The following is a 24,926-nucleotide window of genomic DNA, read 5'->3' as shown; positions in this document are numbered from 1 at the left end:
AAGCATGTGCAGGGTCCCTCTTCCAGCACTCCATGAAACACCCATTTTAGCTTAATTCTGCTTGCTTTTCTTTCCAGCTTTCTAGGAAAATGCTCCTGGACTGTACACAGTCCAGGGAAGCAGCATTTTTCATGTGTCTTCTCTTAGATGTTCTCTCAGCTGAGATGGAAAGACCCTTTCCCATATCTTCAAAATAAAATAGACATGCACTCTATAGATGTGTCTTTTTGTTGCCAGCTAGTACATTACCTAGCTTGAGAGGACCCAAAGTCATTACCTACTTTCGTCTTAGTCTCCTAAGGGTAAAGCTTATTGTCCTCACTCTCTTCTTTGGAAGCGATCTGTCTGCTCTGTAGAGCAGGAAAAGAAAGCCTGCGGTCTGGATAATCTGTGTGCAAGGAGTTTCCTTTTGACCGCTCTCAACTCTTGTGTGTCTGCAGGTGACCAGACCTCCTTCCGAGTTCAGGTTCGGCAGGTGGAGGACTATCCCGTGGACCTCTACTACCTGATGGATCTCTCCCTGTCCATGAACGATGACCTGGATAATATTCGCAATCTGGGGACCAAGCTGGCTGAAGAGATGCGAAAACTCACTAGCAATTTCCGTCTGGGATTTGGCTCTTTCGTGGACAAAAACATTTCTCCTTTCTCCTATACAGCACCAAGATACCAAAACAATCCCTGCATTGGGTAAGTGGTAGGTGTGCACTGGAGGGACAAGCCCTGTGTTTGCACAGAGCATGGCTGCAGACTTCTCTTCCCATTCTTGCTTTAAATAATGAAGCACACTTAAGCCCCGACTTCTGGGAATGCTGATTAGCCATGGCTGTCACTGTGATGCTCTGGGGAATAACTTCCAATTTTGCAGTGGCTGTTGGGAGATCTCTACATCTAGAGATGGGAAACTGTTGTATCAGGAGGCTGAAACTATTTTTAAGTACCTGAAGAGGATGCAGGCATAGCAGGCTTTTTTACAGGCTTTAAGAAAAAGGAGCAAGAGCCAGAAATTCCTGATTTCTGATCCTAGCTCTGAGTCATAGCTGGACCTTGAGTAAATCAATTAAGTTCTTTGTCTCCATTTTGCAGATAAGGAGACCAAGGCAATGTAAGTCCTTCCCAAGAGAAGTGTTTGGGGGAAGTGAGATTTGTGACAGCCTGTGGTACTGATTAGTGAGTTCTTGTAAAGTGTTTTGAAGATGTCAGGCAGGTTTTTTTTCATCTTTATTGCTGTGGAAGGGAAGCAAACTGACAGTTGCAAAAGACACAGATTGTTTGGTTTGCTTTGTGGTGATATCAGAGCATTTGATTTTTTTTTGTGTTAGTGTTTTTGCTAGAGCCTTTTCATTTGCCTTTTAACCACTGGAGCTGGGATTGAGTCCCTCATATTGTGGATTATGCCAGAGTGAAATTTGATTTAATGGAGGGTATAAAGGCTCAGATGCATTTAAATGTTGGCACAAAAGGATGGATACAGCAGCAAGTGCCCTCCTGGGAGAATGTCACTGTTGACACCTTTGTGGTCCCCATCTTCACCTTGTCCATCATTGGGGTGCTTTCTAGTCAAGTAAGGGCAGTAAGGTTAGCACTTTTATTTGAGATGTTTGTGGATACTTACATTGCAAGATCAACGCAGAAATGGATGCCAAGCTCTGCGAGTGTGCATCCTTCAAGTTTTCCGTATGAGAGGCAGATTAAAGAGGGATTGCATCAGCTATGAGCTTCTAGGACAGATTTTGGCATTGTCCAAGCAACTGGCATCTCATTGCACCTTGACCGTTGACCAGACAAAATTATCTGTATTCTCGTTTTGCCAGTTCTGTCCAAAGAGGAAAGTCAAATGCATTTGAACACTGAAAACTCGTGCTTTGGCCATGAAGCACAGCCAAAAGTGACCATGCTGACTGAGCCAGGGAGGTGGCTCTGCCACCATGGCACTATACACCATGCTCTTCATGGCTCTTTCTCCCAGAAATCTCGCATGGCCTCAGAGAGCCTCAGTTGTCTTTGTTGTCCTCAGTCTCCATCACCTGCTCATGTTATTTGTGGGCTGGGGATAAGATTTTGCTCCAGCTGGGGAAATCTTGGAAACTTTGTGTGGCTGGTGTGTGATTTAATTGAAGTGACATGGCTTTTGCAGAGTGAAATGTGCAGGAGGGGAGGGAGGAGAGGAAGAGGAGGAAGGGATGGAGCTGAACAACTCTGCAGCAAGGCATGCCTGAAGCTGACAAAGACCTTTCATTAAGGGCATCCAGAGCTGTTACCTCTGCTTCTCCCACCTTGGTCAGGCTATCTGCATGTCCTTCTGGTTTTACCTAGGTGGTTGCTTTTCTGTTTATGAGTTACATTAAGCCAGTGTGCTCTTGGGAAACCACTTATGAGGGATTGCCCAAGGCAGCTGAACTGGTGGGCACTTCCTTCCAGTTGCCATCTGTCTCCTCTTCATCCAAACCAGAGGTGCTTGCTCCCTGTTCTCCAGCAGCATCACCTTCCCCTGCCTACCAAGCCAGCGGGCAGCAGGCTGTCGCTGCTGCCAAGGGTATCTATCGCTGATGTGCAGTGAGGTGGGTTGTCAGATGTGGGTTTGTTTGCAGCTGTTTCTAGTGTCAAAGCAGATTTTGTCCAGTGTCCTGCTCGCATATAAGAAAAGCTGCAAGTAAACATGAGCTGTGATGGGTGTTTTTTACCCCGATCCAGGCTCTCTCCTCCTCCTCCTCGCAGTGATGGCTGTCCTGCAGGTCTGGGTGGGGTGCAGCCCTGTTTTTATGTGGGGTCTGGCTGGAATCCCTTGTGCCACCTCCATCTCACCCCAGCTCACTCCTTGCCTCTGCTCCTGGCTCAGCATCCCAGCTGGGACCTCCCAAGGAGCCAGGATGTGGCCTCTCGCAGCCACAGTGTCATTCGAGAGAGATAATTATTCGAGAGAGATAATTTGAAGGAAACAAACACTATATTAAAAAAGATAAGGAAGGCAGAGGGTTTGACTGAGAGCCTAATTGCCCATCTATCTGTGATAGGACTTGTGGAGGTTACAGCCTGAGATAACAAACCCTCGCTGCTGGGTGCATAGTCACTCAGATATCCACCATCTGTCCTGCTGCCGCCTGCAGCTTTTGCCAGCAAACCCGGAGTGTAAAACAAACAAAAAAGGATTAAATTATACATCTTCATGGGAGATGGGACCCCATAGTGTGTCAGTGTATGCTTTCTGCACCAAGGCTTTGGCAAAGCGAGCACCCCGATGTATCATACGGGTGCTGGGACTCTGCAGCGCAGAGGTTTCAGACATCGCACGCTCCTCGCCTTGGCCCTGGGCGGGAGCGGGATGCAGGTCTGAACATGGGGCTAATCACAAGGGATGACTCTAATTGCCAGCCGGGGGCCGGGGCAGTGGGACCTGCCCCTCGATTAGGTGTGTGCATGGCTGTGCGGTTGGAAATCCCTGCTCAGGGGTATCTTGTGAGGGATTTGAGTTCCCAGTAAATCTTAAATACTCTTTTGTGTAAAAAGCCTCTTACAACTTACCCATAGCAGGTCATGTGTCAGCAGAGGCTTTTAATTGTTCTCTGGGTTTTATCTTTGAAGATAAGAGTGAATTAGTGCCAGCCCAGCTCCTTTTAAAATACATTTTCTTCTTAACCCATCCCATCCCTCTCCCCTGCATGCTCTCACTGATTTCCCACGCTGCAGGAGCTGCTCTGCTGAGCAATCCTGGCTGTGTGGTGAGCACCGAACCTGCCTCCTCATGGTTTTGCATGGAAAAAGAAGTTTTCCTGGTAGCCTGCCAGTCTTTTCTCTGCCTTAGGGTGCCACTCCTCCCTTTCTACTCCAGCAGAACTCTGGAAAGCAGGGATGGTGTTTGCTCACCAGCTTGCAGAGCAAGTGGGAGGATGCATGAGTTGGTGTTAGTTATTAATGCACGTCATGTTGGGCAGTTGCCAGGCGCCTGGTGACATGCAGTGGGTGCAGGGTGGCACATACTGCCAAAAAGACTGGATGACAGAGTGAAAATGCATATTGAAAAATAGGGGAAAAGTAGCTCTCAGCAGTGATGCTCCTGTGTGGTGCCCTTTGACACCAGCCCACCGGTTCTGCAGGTGTGGGACATGGATTACACACCCTCCCAGGCTGCTGGGGAGGGTGGCTCTGCCAAAACACACCCTCTGCATCACCGTGGGTTGCATCCTGTACCGCAGATTCCCAGTGTGAAAAACGCTTTATGATTGCTGAAAACTGCAGAGCTGCATGGCCCAGGGTGGGCTGGCGCTTGGTGTCTCCACTCCTTACACAGAGAAAGATGTTCAGTCCTGGTGAGATCTCTGGAAACTTCAGCTACTCAAAGCCCCTGAAGGGAAACAAAAAAATATGGGCACTGCTGAAGGGTTTTGTGGATAAATAGCCAGAAATCAAAGTGTCCAAAACATGAAGCCTTGTGGAAGTATATTGTCCCTCTGAACAGAAGTTTGGGGACCAACCTGGCAGAGCTGGGAGCTTCTGCAGCTCTTGGCTGCTGCAGTGGTTCCTCCCAGCTGACCACTCCTCTGTTCCTCCTGCAGTTACAAACTGTTCCCCAGCTGTGTCCCGTCCTTTGGCTTCCGCCACCTCTTGTCCCTAACGGATAAAGTTGACCGTTTCAACGAAGAAGTTCAGAAACAGAAGGTTTCCCGCAACCGAGATGCTCCAGAGGGTGGTTTCGATGCGATTTTGCAGGCTGCTGTGTGCAAGGTGAGTCGTTCTGATTTCTGGGGTTTTAAAGCAAAGCAAAGGAGGAGGTTTCTTCTGCTCTGTTCGTGGACAAGGTAAAGCTTTGGTATGCCATTTCTTGGAAGTAACTACTACATTTTTCTTGCAGAAACCACGAAAAATGCCTTGAAAAGTAGAGGCTATTATTTTCATGTGCTTGTGTACATGAACAGACAATGAAAAAAGGTTAACATTTTCTCTGGTTTGAAGGGGTAAAAGCAGAGCTTTTGCAAATGCAAGTTTAGGGCTGAGATTTCATCCCATGGTCAGACTTGCAGGTGTTAATCCCTGAGCACCTGGTTCGAAATCCTGTAAGATTCATGTGCACTTGTGTGCAGCAGCATCATGCATCGGCTCTTTGTGTTTCTTAAGTGTGTGTCAAACACGTCTTGCAGCGGTTGATCCATGTTGAGGGTTGGAGCTGGTTCCTACAGCTCGTCCCTGCCCCTTTTGTGTGTGGGGCTGGGTGATCCCACATCTGGGCGCTGATAGCCTGCTCTCCTTCTCTGTCAGCAAAACTGGAGCTGTTAGCGATAATTAAAGATAGAGTTCATTAGCTTGGTGCCTTGTTAGCCACATCCTTAGGGTTTTTGGACATCTTTACTTGAAGATCTTTCTGGAACAAGCAAGCAGATTGCTCCATATCCCTTTGTGCTTCAGGAATGGAAGCGTTTGCTCTCCTCTGCCACGTGGCTGAGCTTCCCTGCTCACCAGGAATGGCTCTGGGTGCTTTTTAGACTCTTCAAGTAGAATTTGGTTTTTGTTTGCTCCAGCCTTGCATAGTCCTTTTGCTTGGGTGTGTTTTCTTCTGGGTCTGGATTTTGGGAGCTGGGAGATAAACATTGTCTGCAGGAGTGATGTGATGCAGGCTTGTGGGAAACTAGATCTTCCCTCGCCTGGTTTGGCTTCATTCATGCTTCATGCCCGTGGCAGGGCTGAACCTGCCCTGTTGGATCTGATACAACCCAACAGGCTGCTTCCCTCTCCCAGCCTGGCATGGATATTGTTGTTGGCACAACTACAGTGCTGCTCCCAACACTCGTCTGGGCATAAAGTGCTTCTCAGTGTTGGAGAGGTGGCTCTTATGGTCAGAGCAGAGACATCTCAGGATGGTGACTCATGCCAGCCACCATATAGTTTTTGCCAGTCCCTTCCACCACGTTATTGCAAAAATGGGACAACATTTCCCTGAGGTGCAGAAATACTGTGGTGTGTACCACAAGTGCTCATTTGGGAGGTGTTGGTGGAAGGCAGGAGACCTGCAAGATATTTCCTGCGCATTTGTGCCAGTCTCAAACTGTTGGGAAGGACGAAAATCTTTGACTGTCGTTCTTGAGTGCACAGCCTGGTCTCTTGTAAATCCAGAAGGTGACTTTAGATGCTGGCACCATCTAAATCCAGGACTGAGCATCCTCTAGGAAGGGCGAACAGAGGTGACTGTGTGTGCTTGCGTGGCTCTTGGCATGATGTGGCAGGTCATGACAGAGGAATTTCTGCAGCCACAGTGGTTAATTAATTAACCAGAGCTGGGGTGTGGCAGAGAAAGTCCATGGGACTGGAGTTTGAGGCAGGAGAACCAGCTGCACCGTAACTCACGCTGCCTTGGCAGCCCCTTGCTGTGGGTGGAGCAGCTGATCACAGGCATGAGCAGCGAGGGCTCTGCCCGACCAGAGTTAGAACAGCCAAAATTTCAGGCCAGCTGATTGACCTCCTAAGCTCCATAGCCAAAATGGGAGCTTAGAGATTAATTTCCCTCATGGTGGGTGAGAGATGGCCCAGGTCAGTCAGTGGCTGTGGGTTGTGGTGGGCTCAGCACCATCAAGGTGGGTGGATGTGGTGGACATCTGGAGTGGCAGTGAGGTGCTGCTTTCCTGATGAGGATGCTCTTTGCTCCAATTAATGGTGCTTTGCACCCAGCAGTGATTAATGAAGTATCGTGGTGACTAAACCCTGCACAGCCAGTAGTTTCTAGTAACTCAGGAACTGTTTTCTGCCGGTACAGGGGGACTAGCATACAGATACTTTGGTGACTTCTGGGGTGGGTTTCCTCATCAATACTGTGGGACCCCATTGCCACTCGCTGCCATGATCCAGATTTTTCCAGCTTTCACCCTCCCTGCCATATTCAAACCCCAAGATTTAGGGCAGTTATGACCTTAAAAAGTCTCCTGCCTTCAAGGTGATGCAGTGTGTTGGGCATGAAATACTTTGTGCTCAGCAGCAGAGTTGGTGGCATTAAGGGGAACATCCTGGGGAGAGCCGGTCATGGCATGGCAGAGCCTAGCTGTTTCCAAGCCACGGTGTCCAAGGGCAGTTTTCTCCCCTTCAAGAGCTGAGGTGGCAGAAACAATACCCACTCTGTTGACTAGGTATTTTTATACTGTAATTCATATCAGGCATTTCTTCCACGTGAGCTGTCTAAGAGCTCTGTAATGCTCAAGTCATTTTTTGGCCTGGTTTTCAACCCAAGGAGTGGGAAAAGTTTGTACAGTTAATACAGACTAACAAGCAGGCTCAAGGTTTGGCTCCTTTCTGAAAGATGAAGATATGGTAACTGTTATTCTGGAGGCAATGAGAGAACCAAAGACAATAAGCCTTTATCCTGATGCTAAAATTGTTAGCCAGGAATATTAATCAACCTTTTGTAATTACATTTTCCATTTGCAATATTTTGGTTTTCCGCCACTCTTTAAGTGCAAACGTCATATGGCTTGGTGGTATGTATACGTTTCAGATCTTATACACTAAGATGCAGCAAGGAGATAACGCTGCATTAGAAAATAAAGTGTCTTTTGAAATAGTTTCGATTGGCGTTTGCTAGACACTGGCACAAGGAAATGGCCAAGATACCTGGGAGACACTGAAGTGCCTTTCAGAGCTATGCAAAATGAAGGTTTTGGCTTTTAATCTCTATGACATACTTGTCTTGCACCTGTATCTGTTTCTTGCTTCCAGAAAGTCCTGCACCTGAGAAACTGGTGGGGTTTTAGACATATAAATGAATCCAGGGGTGTCTCCTGGCAGTTGATGTCTTGGCAATTGAACCTATTTTATTCAGGACCCAAAGCATAAATTTAGATATTTATTTAAGGCCTGGAAATACTGATGCAGGGTTTTGCAGCCTTTTCAGTAGGATTTGGAGGGCTGGGCTGTGCTCCCACCGCTGTGGCAGTTTTGCCAGTCGCTGTTGGCTGTAAGGAGGGAGAAGCTGGACTCTTGGGGTACGGGAGGCAACTGCAGCTGGTCGTAGGAGTAGGGGCAGGATCCGCAGCATGCCCAGCCCTGCGGAGACACGTCTTCCCACTGCACTTGGCTTCGTGTCAGGTCCCACCTCTGCTTTCAAAATCCTTTATATCCCATGAGGATCAAAAATCAGACGAGGGGGCAGACGTCAGTGCAGTGTTTTTTTTGTTCAACTATCCCAGTCCAGTAAAAATAAATGAAAGTCTTTTTGGTTATTTGTTTTAAAGGGAGCAGAGCACTGCTCTGGATTTCGCGGTGGAAACTGCGTGCCGAAGAGCTGGATTTTCCAGTGCCTGCAAGCCACTGGCAGAGGAAGCATAAGATGCGGCAGCTCCTTGGTGTGCCAGCTTCTCTGGGTGCTTTTTCCATAGGTCTCCAGCTTGTTTGGTGTGGCGTCAGCACCGGTTCAGCCACCCCATCTGAGACACCCTGGTCCGATGCTCCAAGGCATCAAATGCTCTCAGTGCCTGGTTATTGGCACCAACACTGTGGGTGCTCAATTCTTTTTGGAAGTGAGTTCCTGAACTAAGCAACCAAAGAATTTCTGATGTTGTTTATGTGGGAAAGTGTGTGTTGAAGACATGGAAGGTTTGTCTGTAAAAGGATGCTTAGCTTGTGATTTAAAGGTGGGCTTAGCAGGTAGGTGAACAGAAGCATCATCCCTGAAGTGGCTTCATAACTGCTGCTTGAATGCAGCTAGTTTTCTCTGTGCGTACCGCATTTCTAAGGAAATGAAACTCAAATTAATCCTTTTAATCTCTTCGGGAGTTTCTTAGCCTCAATTGTTTAAAAATAAATCAGCTTTGGACTTGCAAAGGAAAGTGAACTGGATGGGCTTCATTCTGGTGGCTGAGTAGACTAATAACTGCTTCTTGCATTCTTAGAGCTGTAATCACATTTGGGTTGAGTTCTTGAGAAATTACATCTTGGCATGAAGATTTTGCCTTTTGTTCAGTGGGGTCACCTCAGTGGAATGACTCCTGCTTTCCAGAGCAAAACTTGCCTCATGCACAGTGAGCTGGACTATGATGTGCTGGTACATGGCAAAGGATGTGTGTTGCCAAAAGCTTCTTCCTATGGCCTTACTTGTGTTACATGGGTCTTTAAAATACCATTAAAGAAATTATGTCTTCTGCCATAGGGAGGAAAAAGAAACCTACTCTGGAAGAATGTCCCTGAAACAAGAGTTATATTTATCGGAATGATCAGCAGGCTCTGGGCTATGACTCACATTTGCAGGCGAAAATTGCGCTGGCAGCCGTGATTCGGGCCTCTGAGCTGGGCGCTGGAGGGAGGTGGATGCTGAATGTTTGTGGGCAGTGGAGGTGTGGGGCTGTGTCTTTGTCGGCAGAGGGGCAGGCTGGCCAGCCCAAGGGGAAGCTCTGGGAGATGGGGCTTTCTGGCTCTGGTCTCTGCCATAGTTGGCAGCAAGGACCTCAGCCCGCCCGGCTGGGCATGAGCTGGCAGTGGGAGCAGCCAGTGAGCGCAGGGAGTGTGCTGCAGTGCTGTGGTTTCCAAAAATTTCCTTTGGGCTTCTCTGTTTCCTTCCACTTAAATTGCAACAAACGTCTTCAGTGTGCTGTTGTAGGAACAGATCTGCTTCTCAGGCAAATGCAAAGCCAGAAGCTTGGGGGAGCTCTGTGGGACGGAAACATTTATCACCTAAATCTCATCCCTTTATGTGGAAAAAATCTGTCCCTGCATCTCCCTCCATGCAAAGATGGTGATAATGTCTGCTCCTTGCAGTGAAGGACCAAGGAGGATTCTGAGGACACTTGTGGTGTGCTGGTCATCTCAGTGCTCTCATAGGGACCACTAGAGCATGGCTTGGAATTAACTTGTTTTTAAATACAGAGAAGGTGCTCACAGCAGAGCTGTGTGGGGCGGCTGTGTGTGGTTAGTGCAGGCAACCACTGCCAAAGCTCCCCTTGCTGTGCTCTGCTCCAGCTGCATGTGCCCCTGCTCTTCTGGGCTGTGGTGCAGGGGGGAGTGAGCTGTTCGGGGTGCATTTTGTGGTGTACAATGAAATGGCAGGAGGCTTGGAGGCACCATCACTTCCAGAAGATGTGTGCAGAAGAGGGGATCAGGGCAGAGCACCTGTGCATACATACGGGTGCACTAAAGCCAGCTCCCTTGGGCAGGGACCTCATTTGGTGCATCCCAGCTCAGAAACAGCCTTTATGAGCGGGCAGTAACGAAAACGCTGAGTGGGGATATTTCAGCTCTTGCTGTTGCCTTGGCTGCTCCACAGAGTTGAGGAAACAAGGTCAGATTAAATGTGTGTGGAGGAATTTGGCAGGTCTCCTTTGGCTATAAAAGCAGCTGAAGTTCTTATTCTTGGATCTGGGTAGAGAAGGTCTGGTGGACAGTCCACATACCTCCTCCTGCCTTTTTAAGTAAGTGTCTTGGAAGGAGATGCTGGGAAACATTAGATGGGCCCCTGACATATAGTTTTCTTGCCAGAGATGGCTGGACAGGAGCACAGTACACTTCTAATTAGTGCTAACAGGTCTGCTGCTGGATGGTTGTGTGGCTGTAACCATGTGCAGGGCAAGGGGTGGAGTATGGGCTTGGCAGGGGCTGACCAACTGTGTCACAGGTCTTGTTTTTCCCCCAGGAGAAGATCGGCTGGCGTAAGGAGGCATCTCACCTACTGGTCTTCACAACGGATGACGTGCCCCACATAGCCTTGGACGGGAAGCTGGGGGGGCTGGTGCAGCCCCACGATGGCCAGTGCCACCTCAATGAAGCCAACGAGTACAGCGCGTCCAGCCAGCTGGTGAGGGGGGAACATGAGGACCCAGCTCTTGGAGACCTTGGGTGTTGGTGGACCTCTCTGGAGACCAGCCACCCCCCACTCCAGCAGCTTTCGACAAATGCAATGCCTGACCAGCGTGGTTTCACCTGGTTCTGCAATTTGCAAATACAATTTGCCATTCCCATTGGACATCCCCTCACAGTGAATGCTTCTGTGATGCTCAAAAATGAGTTAGGAGCTTAGCGAGTTCCTTCAGGGCTCATTTCAAGGGAGGCAAAACTAATTCAGCATCCTGAAGAGCATCAGATTTTGCCTGCAAAGTGTAGAGGAAACATAAAACATGTCATCTCTTTTCTGTAATGGCCAGTGGACTGTCAGCTTCTCCCTGGGGAGTCTGAGTCTACCCTGATGTGGCTACAGTAGCAAGCACAACAGGATGCTCCTCTTATTCACAGCCTTTGAGCACAACACTAACATAGCTCTAGGCAGTACATATGCAAACTAGCCCTTTCAGAAAAATTAAACTCAGTAGAGGAAACTTCTGGGATGAATGAGTGTTTGCCTGCCGCCACATTATCACATCCTTCTGCAGAATGGTGCTTTGTTCAGCAGATCACAAGCACTAATTATGACTTTTGTTCCTGTATGGATGTCACCCGTTAAGGGGAGGTGTTTTTGGATGGCTGTGTTATGGCCAGAGGCTATGCTCTGTGGAGAAACCTCCTTTCCACCCACCTGTGTAATGCTAGCAAGCCTATAGGTAAGGGAGTACAGCCCCCATACTGACATGGAGTTGACACTGGGGAGCTGGTGTGGGGTCGCTGCCTTGGTGGTGAAACACTGGCCCAGGTTGCCCAGAGAGGTGGTTGATGCCCCATCCCTGGTGACACCCCAGGCCAGGCCGGACGGGGCTCTGAGCAACCTGATCTGGTTCAAGATGTCCCTGCTCCTTGCAGGCAGGTTGGACTAGATGAGCTTTAAAGGTCCTTTCCAACCCAAACTATTCTATGATTCCATGTTTGAGTCTTGGATGCTCTCAATCAGCCCTCCAGTCCTGCCCTCCAGTCCTCCAGTCTGCAAGTAAACAAGGCTTTTTTTTTTTTTTTTTTCAAAAGACAGCACTTCAGAAGCAGCCAGGGCTTCTAAACTCAACCTGGTCTCTTGAAACTGAGCCCTGGTTCATTATTTTGTTGCTTGTGGGTAGCTAGAGCAGTATCTTCCTGCCATCTTCTCTGTCTGGGAAGTCTGCAGAATTAAAGAGCTCATCATAATCTCTTTATGGTTCCAGGATGTAGAAAGAAAAGGCAATGGATGTTTCCACTTTGGGAGAAAAATCATACGTTTCTGCTTACTGCAGTTCTAGATCTCTCTGCCTCGCATCCCTGGAGACAGCAACCAGTATATTACACGTGCATCTACTGATGGCAAAACAGAAAGAAGAAAGAAATCCAATGTTTCAGGTGTCGCTGTAGCTAACAGTGTCATCAGTCATATATAGTGAAGCATGCAGCAGAAATATTTAAGGGATGACAGAATTTCTACCATTTCTGTTGGGTTTGTGCTGGCACATCAGGGACTTCATCCTGCAGCTGAACATGCCATGTGTCTGGAATGAATTTTGCTGTTGGAAGGAGAAAAGCAACAAAATTGATCTTTGTTTCTGTGTTACCCATCAGTCTTTCTGCCCCTATTTTTCACCCATAGGATTATCCTTCCCTGGCACTTCTTGGGGAGAAACTTGCTGAAAACAACATCCACCTGATTTTCGCTGTTACAAAAAGCCATTACGTCCTATACAAGGTAAGTACTGCTGAGCCTCTTGGGCTGGGAGGAGATTTAAATGCCTTGTGAAAGCATCTTCCTGCTAGCACTGTGGAGCAGAGGCAGCTGCAAGTGTGCATGTGTGCAGCTGCAAGTGTGCATGTGTGCAGCTGCAAGCACGTGCTGCCCATGGGGCTGGCAGCCGCAGGCAGATGCAGACAGGCGAGGCTCAGGCCATCATCCCTCCTGGCATCCCTCCTTCCAGCAAAAAGCACTAAAGCTTCTTAGAGCAAACAGATATATATGTTAGTGAGCATGTGAAGACTTAAAATAGACTCCAGCTTAATCATGATGTTTGGATGGCTGCCAGCCGTGCAGCATGCGAGAGAGCAGGAACCTGTTCAACCCATTCTGCAGTGACTTAATCCCATTACCTAACTGCACGCAGCGTTTCTGCCCAGCTGTGTTTTTCCATCACGGAGTCCAGGGCCCTGACGCACCACATACAGTTTGAACTCCCTCGAAAGGAAAAGGTGACTTGAGCCTCAAGGGCTGGCTTGTGTCTGGAGCTGCCCCACAGGGTTTCGCTCCTCTGTGGATGCAGGGGAGGTGTTTCAGGCAGGGTTGCTTTCAGAGACCTCTGCTCTGGCTCTCAAGGCTCCAGCAAAAACAACAAGCAGCCACGTTACTATGGTGGAGATGCTGCTGCCTGCCTGCGGAGCGCGGGAGGGCTGAGTTCCTTCTCCACCCCCTCTCCCGGGGATGCTGGTGGGTGGTGAGGCCAGATGGGGTGGCCACACGTCCCTCCCCTCGGTGCCGGCTCTGCCCTGTGCACAGCAGCTGGATGTTGCCGCCTCCAGCAGCAGAGCCGGGTCCATTAATCCCCATCACTTGGCCACGAGCTTTGTTTAGTGTTGGACATGCCGTGTTAGCAATGCTTTGCTTTCAAAAGCTCCGTGTTAACGGGAGCCATGCCATACTGTGCACACCACCAGATGACAGGGCAGGGTGGGTGGCCGGTGTCCCCAGCACGGGGTTGGTCCCTCCTTGCCCTCTGCTTTCCTCTCTGCATCTCAGCGTTTTCTCTTTTTTTTTTTTTTTCCCCCCTAGAACTTTACTGCCTTGATTCCTGGGACAACAGTGGAGATTTTGCACAAAGACTCTAAGAATATCATCGAGCTGATCGTCAAGGCCTACAATGTAAGTGCGTTTTAATTCTGCAGCTGCTGTCGTGCGAAGCGCCAGGAGCTCGGCCAGCTCGCCCCTCCCTGGCGTGCTCCACCCGGCTTGGCCGCCTTCCTCCCCAGTCCTCCACATGCTGCCGGAGCTGGGGCATCCACTCTGGGGAGGGAAACAAGGCGTGTGAGGTGGAGAAGGAGCATGGGGATACCCAAGGCAGCCTGAGGCACAGCACAGGTTTCACTCCATGTCTCCCATGTGTAGAATTACCCTCAAAATACAGCCCTGATCTAAACCAGTTCTCTCTCAGAGCACCCTGCTGGTAGAAAAAAATAGATTATTTCTTTGCTATCTGAGGTTCAGAGGCCTCACAAGAACATCACCAGGCTCTGGCTAAGGTTGCCTTATTTTGTTGGTCTCCATCCAGGGCAAGTTGGTCTTCAGCACGCCATGAGCATCACCATGTGGCTTGGTCCCAAAGGAACCCTGTCTACATGGTGTTGCCAGTGCAGCCAGCCCAGCCATGCTGGGGCCCATGGAGGACAGCAAAGGACCTGCAGTTGTACTGCTGACCAGATATTGTGCATTTCCATGAGGATCAGTGGAGCAGATCAATCAGAAGCAGCTAAATTGCATGTTCGTTGCGTAGTTAGTTGTAAACATTTCTGTTGACTTCTCCCTGAATTCTTATGGATCAACTCTTTGTGCTCCTGGAATGATATTGCTGTGCAGGTGCTGGTCATGGAGATCTGACCCCATGATGCGTCAGGCTTCAGGTAGGGTTCTTCATGCACTGGACTTGAGAACACAGTTTTCGATAGTGGCAAGCTCTTCTACTTGGTACTGTGCTCATTAGGGTAAGGGAGTGAGGAAGGACTCTTTTGGAGCAGTTTACACATCCAGTGGTCATGTAGGATTGTGTTATGCTTTGTGTGACCTGTAATGCTCATCTTTCCTTCCCCCAAAGTTTTGGGCAGTTAAAGCAGTCTTTGGTTATGGCATTCAGAATAGTGCTTCCCAAATGCCTTTCCCAATAGTGCTTCACCCTCTGAGGAAAGGCAGTGAGCACCTAATGCTGCTACTGAGGCCCTGGAGATACTGCAAAACAAAAGCCCACTTTTTCTCCTTGAGGAAGGAGGGTCTTGTGGCTAAGGCGCTTGGCTTGGGACAAAGAAATGAAAGTTGACTCTACGTTGACTTTGCATGTGGTCACAGCACCATCACGTGAAAACATCCCTTTGCCTCAGTTTCCCAGCTGTAACATGTCCATGTCTCCATTTCCCCACCCCTCGAGCCTTTGCAGACAGGTGTAAGCTGATGAAAGCTGCTGGGGAAGTGATGCCCCCACCGCTGCTCCCTCTTCCTCTTTGCTTGTGAGCTTTCCAGTGCAGCTGGCTGGAAACCACCAGGATGCTGAGAAGGAGCAGTGTGGGGTGAACTGCTGCTGGGACTGGGGCTGGTTTCCTGCCTGTTCAGCTATGGGGCTGGTGGGTACAGACCGGGACAGCCTGCGTGCCGCCTGGAGCTGCCTGTGCTGCAGACAGCCTGGGGCCACGGGAAGCCTGGCACCTGCCCATCCCGTCTCCTCTCGGTAGCTTTGTGTTTTCCTGAAATGAAGAAGGAAACCCTCACTGAAGGAGAAAGCAAAAATTTCTCATGAGGGAATGAGCCTTCTGTTATTCTTCATGGAAAGGAAACTCCAAGCCTGGAGAAACCCTTCATCTGCAGCAGGGACTGTCTTCTCCTGCAGGGTGGCAGTGGCTGGTGCTCTGGGCCTGGGGTCAGCCTCTTCCATGCTTTGGCCATCTGTGGTTCTTTCTCATCTGCTTCCCTCCACTGATGAATGCATCTGGCTTGCTCAGGGTTTACGTTATCCCCAAAATCATTTTCCCCCATCTCTTCATCTTCCATCTCTCTTTTTCTTCTGCCCAGCATGCTGTCACCTTTCCCTCATCCTGGAGTGGTATGAAGCTAAAGAGAACAGGAATGGCTTTTTTCCTCTGAGATGGAGAAGCTCCTGGGGGGCTGTGCCCAGGCTGGCACAGCGCTGGGGGTCTCTGCCCAGACAAGTAGGTTGGATTTGGATCAAAGGCAGCAAGCAGGACCCTGGTTTAGAAACATTTTTCCTAAACCCAGTCCAGGCAGATCTCAAATGTGTTTCTCGTTACACCACTGATGGGTTTCCCGTGGCGAGTGGCCTTCATGTCAGCCATCCCTGGAGCTGCTGCTGGTTCAGGATTTCCTTGTTTTTGCACTGAAAGTATCCAGCCTTTGAATTTCCCAGCTTTATTTCAGACAGAGATGTTTCTCTACCTCTAGGACAGGTCCTTCCTCTCTCCTGTGCTCTCTGCTCATCCCTGAAGGCACAGCAAGCTTGGGGGCCACCAAACAGCACAGCAGCAAAACCTGCTGTAGCCCTCGGTGGTGGCTGAGGTGCTGTGAGAAGGTATTGCTGTGTAACGATGTGGAGTGGCTAATAATAATAGCATTACAATTAAGCTAATAGCATTATTATCTAGGGCTAATAAGAAACCTTAGCATCTGTATAAGAACATTGTAGGGGCCCATGCAAGGTCCTAGTCTGTTTTCTGCTGTGCCCTAAATGGGATGCTCTGGGCAGGAAGATGAGAGGGAGTTATCAGTGCTACAGCTAATTCCTACAGGATAATTTTGGGCAAAGCAGTATGTTCAGTTTTACCAACACATGCAGCATTCAGCCCGCAGGCGATGGATGGTCTGTATGGTCCAAACTGCCATCCCATGAACAGCTCTTCTGTTATTGCAGGGAGACTGGAAATGATCCCTTTTTTCCTCGAGGGCTGTTTAGATTCGCCCAGCCAAAATTCATTTATTTCCTGCCCATTTCCAAAAGCATTAGCTATTTGCTGGTGTGTGAACCCCGGCTTTGTTATCACATGGACTGACAAAATAACTGAATTAGCACTTTTCCTTAATCTGGTCACTTCGTTGGGGGTTGGGGGCAAGGGGGAGAGGGATGGAGCTGCAAGCTGGCTTCGGAAAATAAATGCGTTTGTGCGAAAAGCTCAATTTTGGAAACCTTTGTCTTTTTTGGATACCGTTCGTAAAAAAATCAGTTCCAGCCATTGGAAGAATGAAACAAAATAACCTCATTCCAAGTTAATACTTATAAACTTCATTTTGTTTTGATTTAAGAAGTCTGCGCATGCAGCAGGGTGGAGAGTTGGGAAGCAGAAGGAAGGGAGTAGGTGCATACCAAAACCTCACTGATAGAAAGAGATTTTTTTTTTAATTTTCCATGGTGGTGTTTCCAGCCGATGCATCTGAAATGGTACTTTTGTTTGACATTTTCTCTGAAGAGGGGCAAATACATTGTTCTGAGCAGTTGTGTGAAATCAATAAAGCAGGACAGAGGCAGAGCAGTTTTACAGCTTCTCTGCGCAGTACAACGGGCACGACACGACGACTGCTGGTGGAGCATCAGGCTTTGTGCCTTGCTGAGGGGCTGGTTCATGGTGAGGAGGAGGTGCAGATGTGCACCCAAAGCTCTGATCTTTGTCTCAGAGATGCTTCATTCGTGGTTGAGAACCTTTTCTTCTTTCTTTTTGTTGGGCATTCATACCTTTTCAATGCTGGCTACAGTGGTCATCATAACTATCCTAGGGGGAATAAGGCATCCACAGGGGTTTTAGGCAGCTTGTCTTGAGTCTAAGCTGCATTAATCAGAAGTCTCCTGAGCTGGTTAAGTTAAACCCACATGTCAATGTGTGTCCATGAGTGATTTTTTTTTTGTATAGGTGCAGAGATGGCCTAGCTGCCCTCTGAAAACATCAGGAGAAGAGACTGATGCAGAAGAAATCCACCCACCTTTGGGAAGCTGATGGTTTGCTTTCTCGTTTTGTTTCTAGAGCATTCGGTCCAAGGTGGAGCTCACAGTCTGGGACAGTCCTGAGGACATTGGTTTGACCTTCACAGCCACATGCCAGGATGGATTGTCCTATCCCGGGCTCAGGAAGTGTGGGGATCTCAAAATAGGAGATACGGTGAGTCTGCCTTTTGGTCCATTCCCTGGAGATGCTGTTTCTTCCCACATGCAGCTACTTGCCTTTCTCGATGAGTAGTCCTGGGTGATAAAATACAGCTTTGCTCATCTTCCTCTGCTCTCCTCATGCTGTGCCATGCTAATATGGAAACCCACAGAGAGCAGATCTGCTAAAAGTGACTCTGCAAGGTATAGATCAGCCCAAGGTCGGCTGTGAGTCCAGAAAGTGGGAATACAGGAGTCTTGTCTACAGCTCCCTGAGCCAAAAGGTCTTCATCAGGCAGCAGGATGCAATAGTCAAGAATGGGCTTTTTTTTTTCCTGTAATCCCAGATATTCACATCACGCTCTCAGCTGTGAATTTTTTTATTGCCTTTTTCTGCTGCTCTTTTCCTGGTCTGTTAAATATTCAAGGTTTTCTTGTTATTGTTTGAGAATCCTGGCTTGTATTAGCATCCTGGCATGTATCAGCACTAGCGTGGCCAGCAGGACCAGGGCAGTGATCATCCCCCTGTACTGGGTGCTGGTGAGGTCCTACCCTGAATCTGGATTCAGTTTTGGGCCCCTCACTACAAGAAAGACATTGAGGTGCTGGAGAAAGTTCAGAGAAGGGCAATGGAGGTGGTGAAGGGTCTGGAACACAAGTCTGATGAGGAGCAGCTGAAGGAACTGGGGCTGTTTAGACTGGAGGAAAGGAGACTGAGGGGAGACCTGATCGCTGTCTACAACTACCTGAGAGGAGGTTGTAGCATGGAGGGGGTTGGTCTCTTCTCCCAAGTAACAACAGATAGGGACAAGAGGAAATGGTCTCAAGTTGCACCAGAGGAGGTTTAGATTGGATATTATGAAAAACTTCTTCACTGAAAGGGTTATCAAGCATTGGAACAGGCTGCCCAGAGTCACCATCCCTGGAACTATTTAAAAGATGTCTAGATGCAGTGGTTAGGGACATGGTTTAGTGGTAGACATAGCAGCGTTAGGTTTATGGTTGGACTCAATGATCTTAAGGGTCTTTTCCAGCCAAAATGATTCTATGATTCTAATCTAAACCTGTCTTTCTCGGAGTGAGAAGGTCATGGTTAACTTTGGAGCTATTGCAAAAATAGTCAGGGTGCTCAGAAAGTCAGCAACCTTCCTCTCGTCTGTTCAGTTCCTAGGGTTACCAGACGGCAGCGCAGACTGAAAATATAGTTTGCCCCTAATGTTAACAGTATACATGGCATAATTCATCCAGTGCTTTTTAAAATAAAGACCAGAGAAGCTAAGCTTTGCTTGTTAAAATTTAGTATTGATATAGAGAAATGGGTTACCGGAGGGCTCAGACCAACGGGGATCCTCCCTGCCCCCCTTCTCCAGGTTTTTGCTGTCTGCAAGGACATGGGTGCAGATTCATTAGCAGCCTGATTGCCTTATTTGAGAAGACTAGCTCTGCAAACATACCAGAGCTCTAAGCACCGAGGCATATAAAAATAGTTTGAAAAAGTCAACAGTAGCTGGATTTTTACCCCGCCAAATAAGGATCATGAGAAGTGTTAAAAAGCAAGGTGGCCCTGGCGTTTGTAGCTGACTTGTCTGGATCTCCGATGGGTGGGTAAAAGCAATCCCTGGAGTGCTGCCATGCTGGGCACGTGCCCTCCTTGTTCCCACAGCAAAGCCTGAGCCCCTGAGGTAGCAGAGTTAATCTGGTGGTTGACCCTGGGCTGCCAGCTTTAGCACAAGCAGGTTGGTCACTCCAGCCACTGTAGCTTGTGCTGTAAAAGGGTTTGGCAGTGGGTATGTACATGCCCGTATCCACAGAGGCCGATGGTGTGAGTGGGAACGACTGGTTCTCCCAAGCGGGATGAAGTGTACCAGGGTGTACCTTCTGCCCAGGCAGCAGAAGGTTTGGGGTGCAGCAGGGAGCTGGTACTGGTACCTCTCCTATTTTAGGTGCACCCGAGTATCAAGATGCCTGCACAGGCAGAAATGCCACAGGATCATGGGTGTCCTGTCCCTCCATCCCTGTTGTTCAGCTGCTCTCAGCCCTATTGTTTCCACATGGATCAAGATTTGGCTCCTGCTAAGAAAGTTTCCCCAAAGAGGATAGCACTGGCACCGGACCTGGATCTGCCGGGGTTCAGTCCTGGGGGCATGGATGTCAGTGGGTGAAAAGGAGCAGGATTACACTGATCCCCTTAGCTTGCTTTCTGATCTTCTCCTCTGTAATTTGAGCTTGTTGCCTAATTGCTTCAGGCCTTGGGAATGGGAGGGGGTCACGGGAGGCTTCAGGGGGCACAGCTTTCCCAGCTGGGGGTGGCTGCTGTGCTGTCATCTGCATGTCGCCCCTTGGCACGTGGGACAGTGCAGGCAGGGAGAGCTCGAGGTGACCCCAAATGTCTCCAGAGGCAAGTCATTCCCTCCTGATGTGTAGGAAAGGGGATTGTTTCTTCAGAATAAGGTTAATCCTCTTTGCTAACCAGCAGCTCCGGGCAGTGCCAGCTGGCCTGAGACCCCCACTGAACAGCAGGATTAAATCAGGGGCCAAGCAAGTGGCTTTAGGACAGTCTCGGTTTCCCCAGGAGAAAATCCCTGACACTGGATTGTAGCAACACGAAGTGAGGGAGGGGTGTGAAGTATAACCCTTCTGAAGCCAGTCTTAATAGAAGCATCCATCTAAAATGGCCTGTTATCAGCATGCTGAAAGCTTCGGGCTGTGTGACTGATACACATCTCTATGTGCAGGTCAGGATTCCATGAAACCTTATAGAGCTGTGCTCTTGTGGTACCTTGGGCCCTTGTACTGCATTGGTTAGATCATTGCTAGTGCTTGGTTTCAACAAAGTTTATTATTCTTGATAACATGAAAGCCAGGCTATTTGCTAGAGTTTTTCCCAGTTTATTTCGTGGGAATAGGCAGAAACCAGCAGTCCCTCATGGGCAAAAATACTACCAATGACTGCCGGTCGAGAGTTTTGAAATGTTAAGGATGCTGAATCCTTCTGTGCATTGAGCTGCAGATGCCCTTGCTAGACATGCAATTTTTTCTTTTTTCTTCTTTTTTTTTTTTTTTTAGCACACCTGGGAGTGAAGCTTTACATACTGAGTGCGGCTCCACTCCAGTGAGTTCCTCCATGGAACTCAATATGTGAGAATGCACCTCAAATCCTGTGTTCAGTTTTGAGCCCCTCGCTACAGGAAAGACATTGAGGTGCTGGAGAGAGTGCAGAGAAGGGCAGCAAAGTTGGTGAAGCGTCTGGAACACAAGTTTGATGAGGAGCGGTTGAGGGAACTGGGGCTGTTTAACCTGGAGAGCAAGAGGCTGAGGGGAGACCTTATCACCGTCTGCAACTGCCTGAAAGGAGGTTGGAGCATGGAGGGGGTTGGTCTCTTCTCCCAAGTAACAACCGATAGGGACAAGAGGAAATGGTCTCAAGTTGTGCCAGGGGAGATTTAGATTGGATATTAGGAAACATCTCTTCATGGAAAGGGTTGTTTGGCATTGGAACAGTCTGGCCAGGGAAGTGGTTGAGTCACCATCCCTGGAGCTGTTTAAAAGACGTGTAGAAGAGGTTCTTAGGGACATAGTTTAGTGCCAGAGTTAGGTTACTGGTTGGACTCAATGATCTTAAGGGTCTCTTCCAATCAAAATGATTCTATGGCTTTTCTTCATGACATTTCCCCTTCCCTCCTGCCTTCCTTCCCAGAAGACTCTTGATGGCCATTTTGGGGCCATGCATGTTAACTTACATCTCAACCTGCCCCTCCGTCAGGTGTCCTTCGAGGTGGCCGTGGAGGCCCGGAGCTGCCCCGCTGAGGACACCTCCCACATCTTCACCATCAAGCCCGCTGGCTTTCGGGACACGCTGGAGGTGGCGGTGACCTACAACTGCCTCTGTGGCTGCACCGGCCGTGCCACCCCAGCCAGCGGCAAGTGCAGCGGCAACGGGACCTACGCCTGCGGGCTGTGCGACTGCGACGCCGGCTACCTGGGAGCCAGGTGTGAGTGTGAGGAGGGGGCCAGCGGGGACACGCACCATGCCATGTGCCGGGAGGCGGAGGGCAAACCCCTCTGCAGCGGGAGAGGGGAGTGCAGCTGCAACCAGTGCCTCTGCCACGAGAGCGAGTTTGGGAACATCTACGGGCCCTTCTGCGAGTGCGACGACTTCTCCTGCGCCAGGTACAAGGGAGTCCTCTGCTCAGGTAGGAGCCTCTCCTCCCTTGCACCCTCTGTTTTGTGGGGATGGGAAAACCGCCCCAAAATGGGGAAGGCTGCTGGGCTGGTGCACACGGGCTGTGCGAGGGGCTGTGCCTGCCCTGCCTGCCAAAATCTGCCCTGTTTCTGGGGGGAATCCACACTCCCTTTCTTTTTCTTATGGAAGGTTTAAGTGATCCATACTAATGAGCAGAAAGTGTGTTCTCTCCATCAGAATGGAGTTTCCAGCGTTAGAGTAACAGGCTCTCTCCTGGCAGGCTTGTCATCTGCCAACATCCCACAGAGATGAGCAGACTCTTGGCTTTGGTGTTTTTATTTTGATGTTAACGATGCACATTGCTTGCACGTGGAAGTATATCCCTAGGAAGGAGTAAACCAGCACAGGCTTGAATCATAGTATCATAGAATGGTTTGGGTTGGAAGGGACCTTCAAAGCTCACCTAGTCCAACCCCCTGCCATGAGCAGGGACATCTGCACCCAGATCAGGTTGCTCAGAGCCCCGTCCAGCCTGGCCTGGGATGTCTCCAGGGATGGGGCATCCACCACCTCTCTGGGCAACCTGTGCCAGTGCTTTATCAGCCTCAGTGTAAAAACAGGTGGTAAAATACCCTGAATCCACAGCAGCTTTTTGTGTTGTCTTACTTTGGGTTTCTCCTGCATGTGCCATCCTTCCCTGCGGAGGCAGAAACAATCTTTTTTTAAAGGTGAAGCCTTTGAAGTAATCCCATGGTGCAGCACAGGTGAAAGGAAAGGTTGTGTTTCAGACTGTTACTTACTAGAAAAAAATCTGTGTTAAAGGTTCCTAAAGGTATTTTATGTATAGATTTTTCTGCCCGCTGGGAAAACAAGTCATTCACTGGGAAAGATGTAGCCAGTCAGCTTTGCTTAAGCAAAGGTGGAGGGTTTATTTAGCTGTGTTAACTAAAATGGCTTTAATTCCTTGTCAGTCCAAGGTCACATAATTTACCTTGCACATAATTGCCTGGATTAGCTTTTGGACATAATTGCCGCAGTTGGAGCTGGGCAAAAGGTTATTTTAAAAAATTTGCATGCTTTCAAGCAAGTAAAATATTTCCTTAACTGATAATCTTGGACAAAACTTCCAAAACAAGTGTAAGCTTGGAAAACTAGCTATTTTTTATGTTGTCGCTGAGGAAGTGGTGTTTTTTTCCCCACTGTTTATCTTGCCCTGCATGTTTCTGAGCTGGGCAGTAACTGATGGGGCACCCTTTGGTTGCACGTTTCTGGCTGGTTGAGCCAGATGGTCACGTTGTTAGGCAGGTAGAAGACGTTTGTGCTCATTTTCCTGTAGCGAGGCTAGTGATGTTTGGGCACTGCTGAAGATGGGGCAGGCAATGCTTCGCCTTTGGCATTGCCCTGGGGGTGCTCACTGCAGAGCAGTGAGAAAGGCCAGTACCACCCCCGACAGGGAAGCAAGCTGTGTGTCTTCTGTTGCACCTGCTTTCTTCTGTCCCTGTGGAGGGCTTCTGGGGATGGGAAGAGCAGCGTAGCTGGTCTGGGATTTGCTGGAATTTTTAAAAGTGACTTTAAAGTCCTTTTTATAGCTGTGAAAGAAAACAAAGGATAGGCTGAGGCCAAGTGGCCTCCTCTTTGCTCTCGGGGTGGGATGGAGTTTGGCATGGCTGCGTGGGGTGGTTCTCCATATGCATCGTGGTATTTCCACTGCTGTTGTTTTGCTGGCTTTTTTTTTTTTTTTTTTTCCTAAATTCCAGCAGTTACAATGCTAAATCTGCTGCAGCAAGTGCTGTGCCAATGACATAACATTTTGAAGTGATTTTGTTAGCCTAAGAGGCTTGGTGCTTCACCAGCCCACCAAAAGTGTCTGAGCTTGTAGAGGGCTGTGCCCAAAGCTTCCCCTAACGCAGGGGTGTCAAACTCATTTTCACCGGGGGCCACATCAGCCTCTCGGTTGCCTTCAAAGAGCCAGATGTAATTTTAGGACCATATAAATGTAACTACTCCTACCTGTACACAGTAGGGGAGCAGCATGGGGGAGAAGCAGGAGGAAAGAAGAGTTTTCCAAGCTGAGAAGTGAAAATTCACGCATGCAAACTGCTTTGCGCGTATGTGGCTGTATATTTTGCATGCCTCAGCTCAGAGACACCGTGAGCCCATCACCAACCAGCCTGGACATTTCTTCCTTTTATGATCCAGTGTCCTGGTCAAGTCACAGCCACAGCACAGGGCTTGGCAGCAGATTGCGCTCACACATCACATATTCCCAGCCAAAGCCACAGCGGGCTGAAATGAGCTTTTAGATTTTTGTCTCATGCTACTCAGACTTATGACCAGCAAAAGTGTTCTAATTCATGGGTCTGTTTATAAATACTAGCATCTCATTTTGTCAGTGTTTGAGAGGAGAGAGAACTGCTGACAGTGCTACGTATGGCTCCTGGCTTTTTGTGGCCTCCTGTGAAGTGGAAAGGCAGATTTTGGGTAGAAGATAATCCAAAGGAGAAGCAAGAATTTGATTCCTGTTAGTGGGAGATTTAATGTGCCTACTGCTTCTGTGAGGCAGGCAGGAAAAGGAGTAATTTATAACATGTAGTAAATGTTGATTGAAATTGCATCCAACTCTTAGTCAATGCTGCTTAGTCACTAATAAGTGGCATTTGTTCTGCTGCTCCCTGACTCCAGTTAACAGTTCCAGAGTAGCTGTTTCAAACCATTAATCCATCTTCTGGAAGGGCCGTCAGGGTTGGCTTGCAGAAGTGATCTGTTCCTCCAAAAGAGATGTAACCGAGTTATCCACGGCATCATGCTCCGACAAAGCAGGCAGTCGCTTCCCAAAGCCCTGAACGCTTTGCTCCCTGTTTTTCTCTGGATGGAGAAGCTGCCCTCTTGCATTGAGAGCTTCAGCACAGCTCTTGGGCCTCTGCTCTGAAATGTGTATGTCTGCGGGAGAGGGGAAGAGAGTCCTCCTGCCTGCAGCCTGCCGTGCCTGCCTGCAGCCTGCCCGCCTGCCTGCAGCCTGCCCTCCTGCCTGCAGCCTGCCCTCCTGCCTGCAGCCT

The 24,926-nt window shown here is 49.0% G+C and overlaps 1 protein-coding gene across 1 annotated transcript in view; it reads left to right on the top strand.

The window, feature by feature from the left end:
* Nucleotides 1–24,926, top strand: part of ITGB5 (integrin subunit beta 5) — a 61,977-nt gene that overhangs the window by 15,990 nt on the left and 21,061 nt on the right. Inside the window, exons 4-10 of the mRNA XM_065637391.1 lie at nt 441–690; nt 4,554–4,722; nt 10,601–10,762; nt 12,446–12,541; nt 13,613–13,702; nt 17,569–17,703; nt 21,451–21,880. Of these exons, the coding sequence (XP_065493463.1) occupies nt 441–690; nt 4,554–4,722; nt 10,601–10,762; nt 12,446–12,541; nt 13,613–13,702; nt 17,569–17,703; nt 21,451–21,880 (1,332 nt within the window). The remainder of the gene's footprint in view (nt 1–440; nt 691–4,553; nt 4,723–10,600; nt 10,763–12,445; nt 12,542–13,612; nt 13,703–17,568; nt 17,704–21,450; nt 21,881–24,926) is intronic.

This window comes from Caloenas nicobarica, chromosome 6 (genome assembly GCF_036013445.1).
Source record: "Caloenas nicobarica isolate bCalNic1 chromosome 6, bCalNic1.hap1, whole genome shotgun sequence".
Classification (NCBI taxonomy): Eukaryota; Metazoa; Chordata; class Aves; order Columbiformes; family Columbidae; genus Caloenas; species Caloenas nicobarica.
Note: the sequence above shows the minus strand (reverse complement) of the source record. Positions and strands in the feature narration are given on the sequence as shown.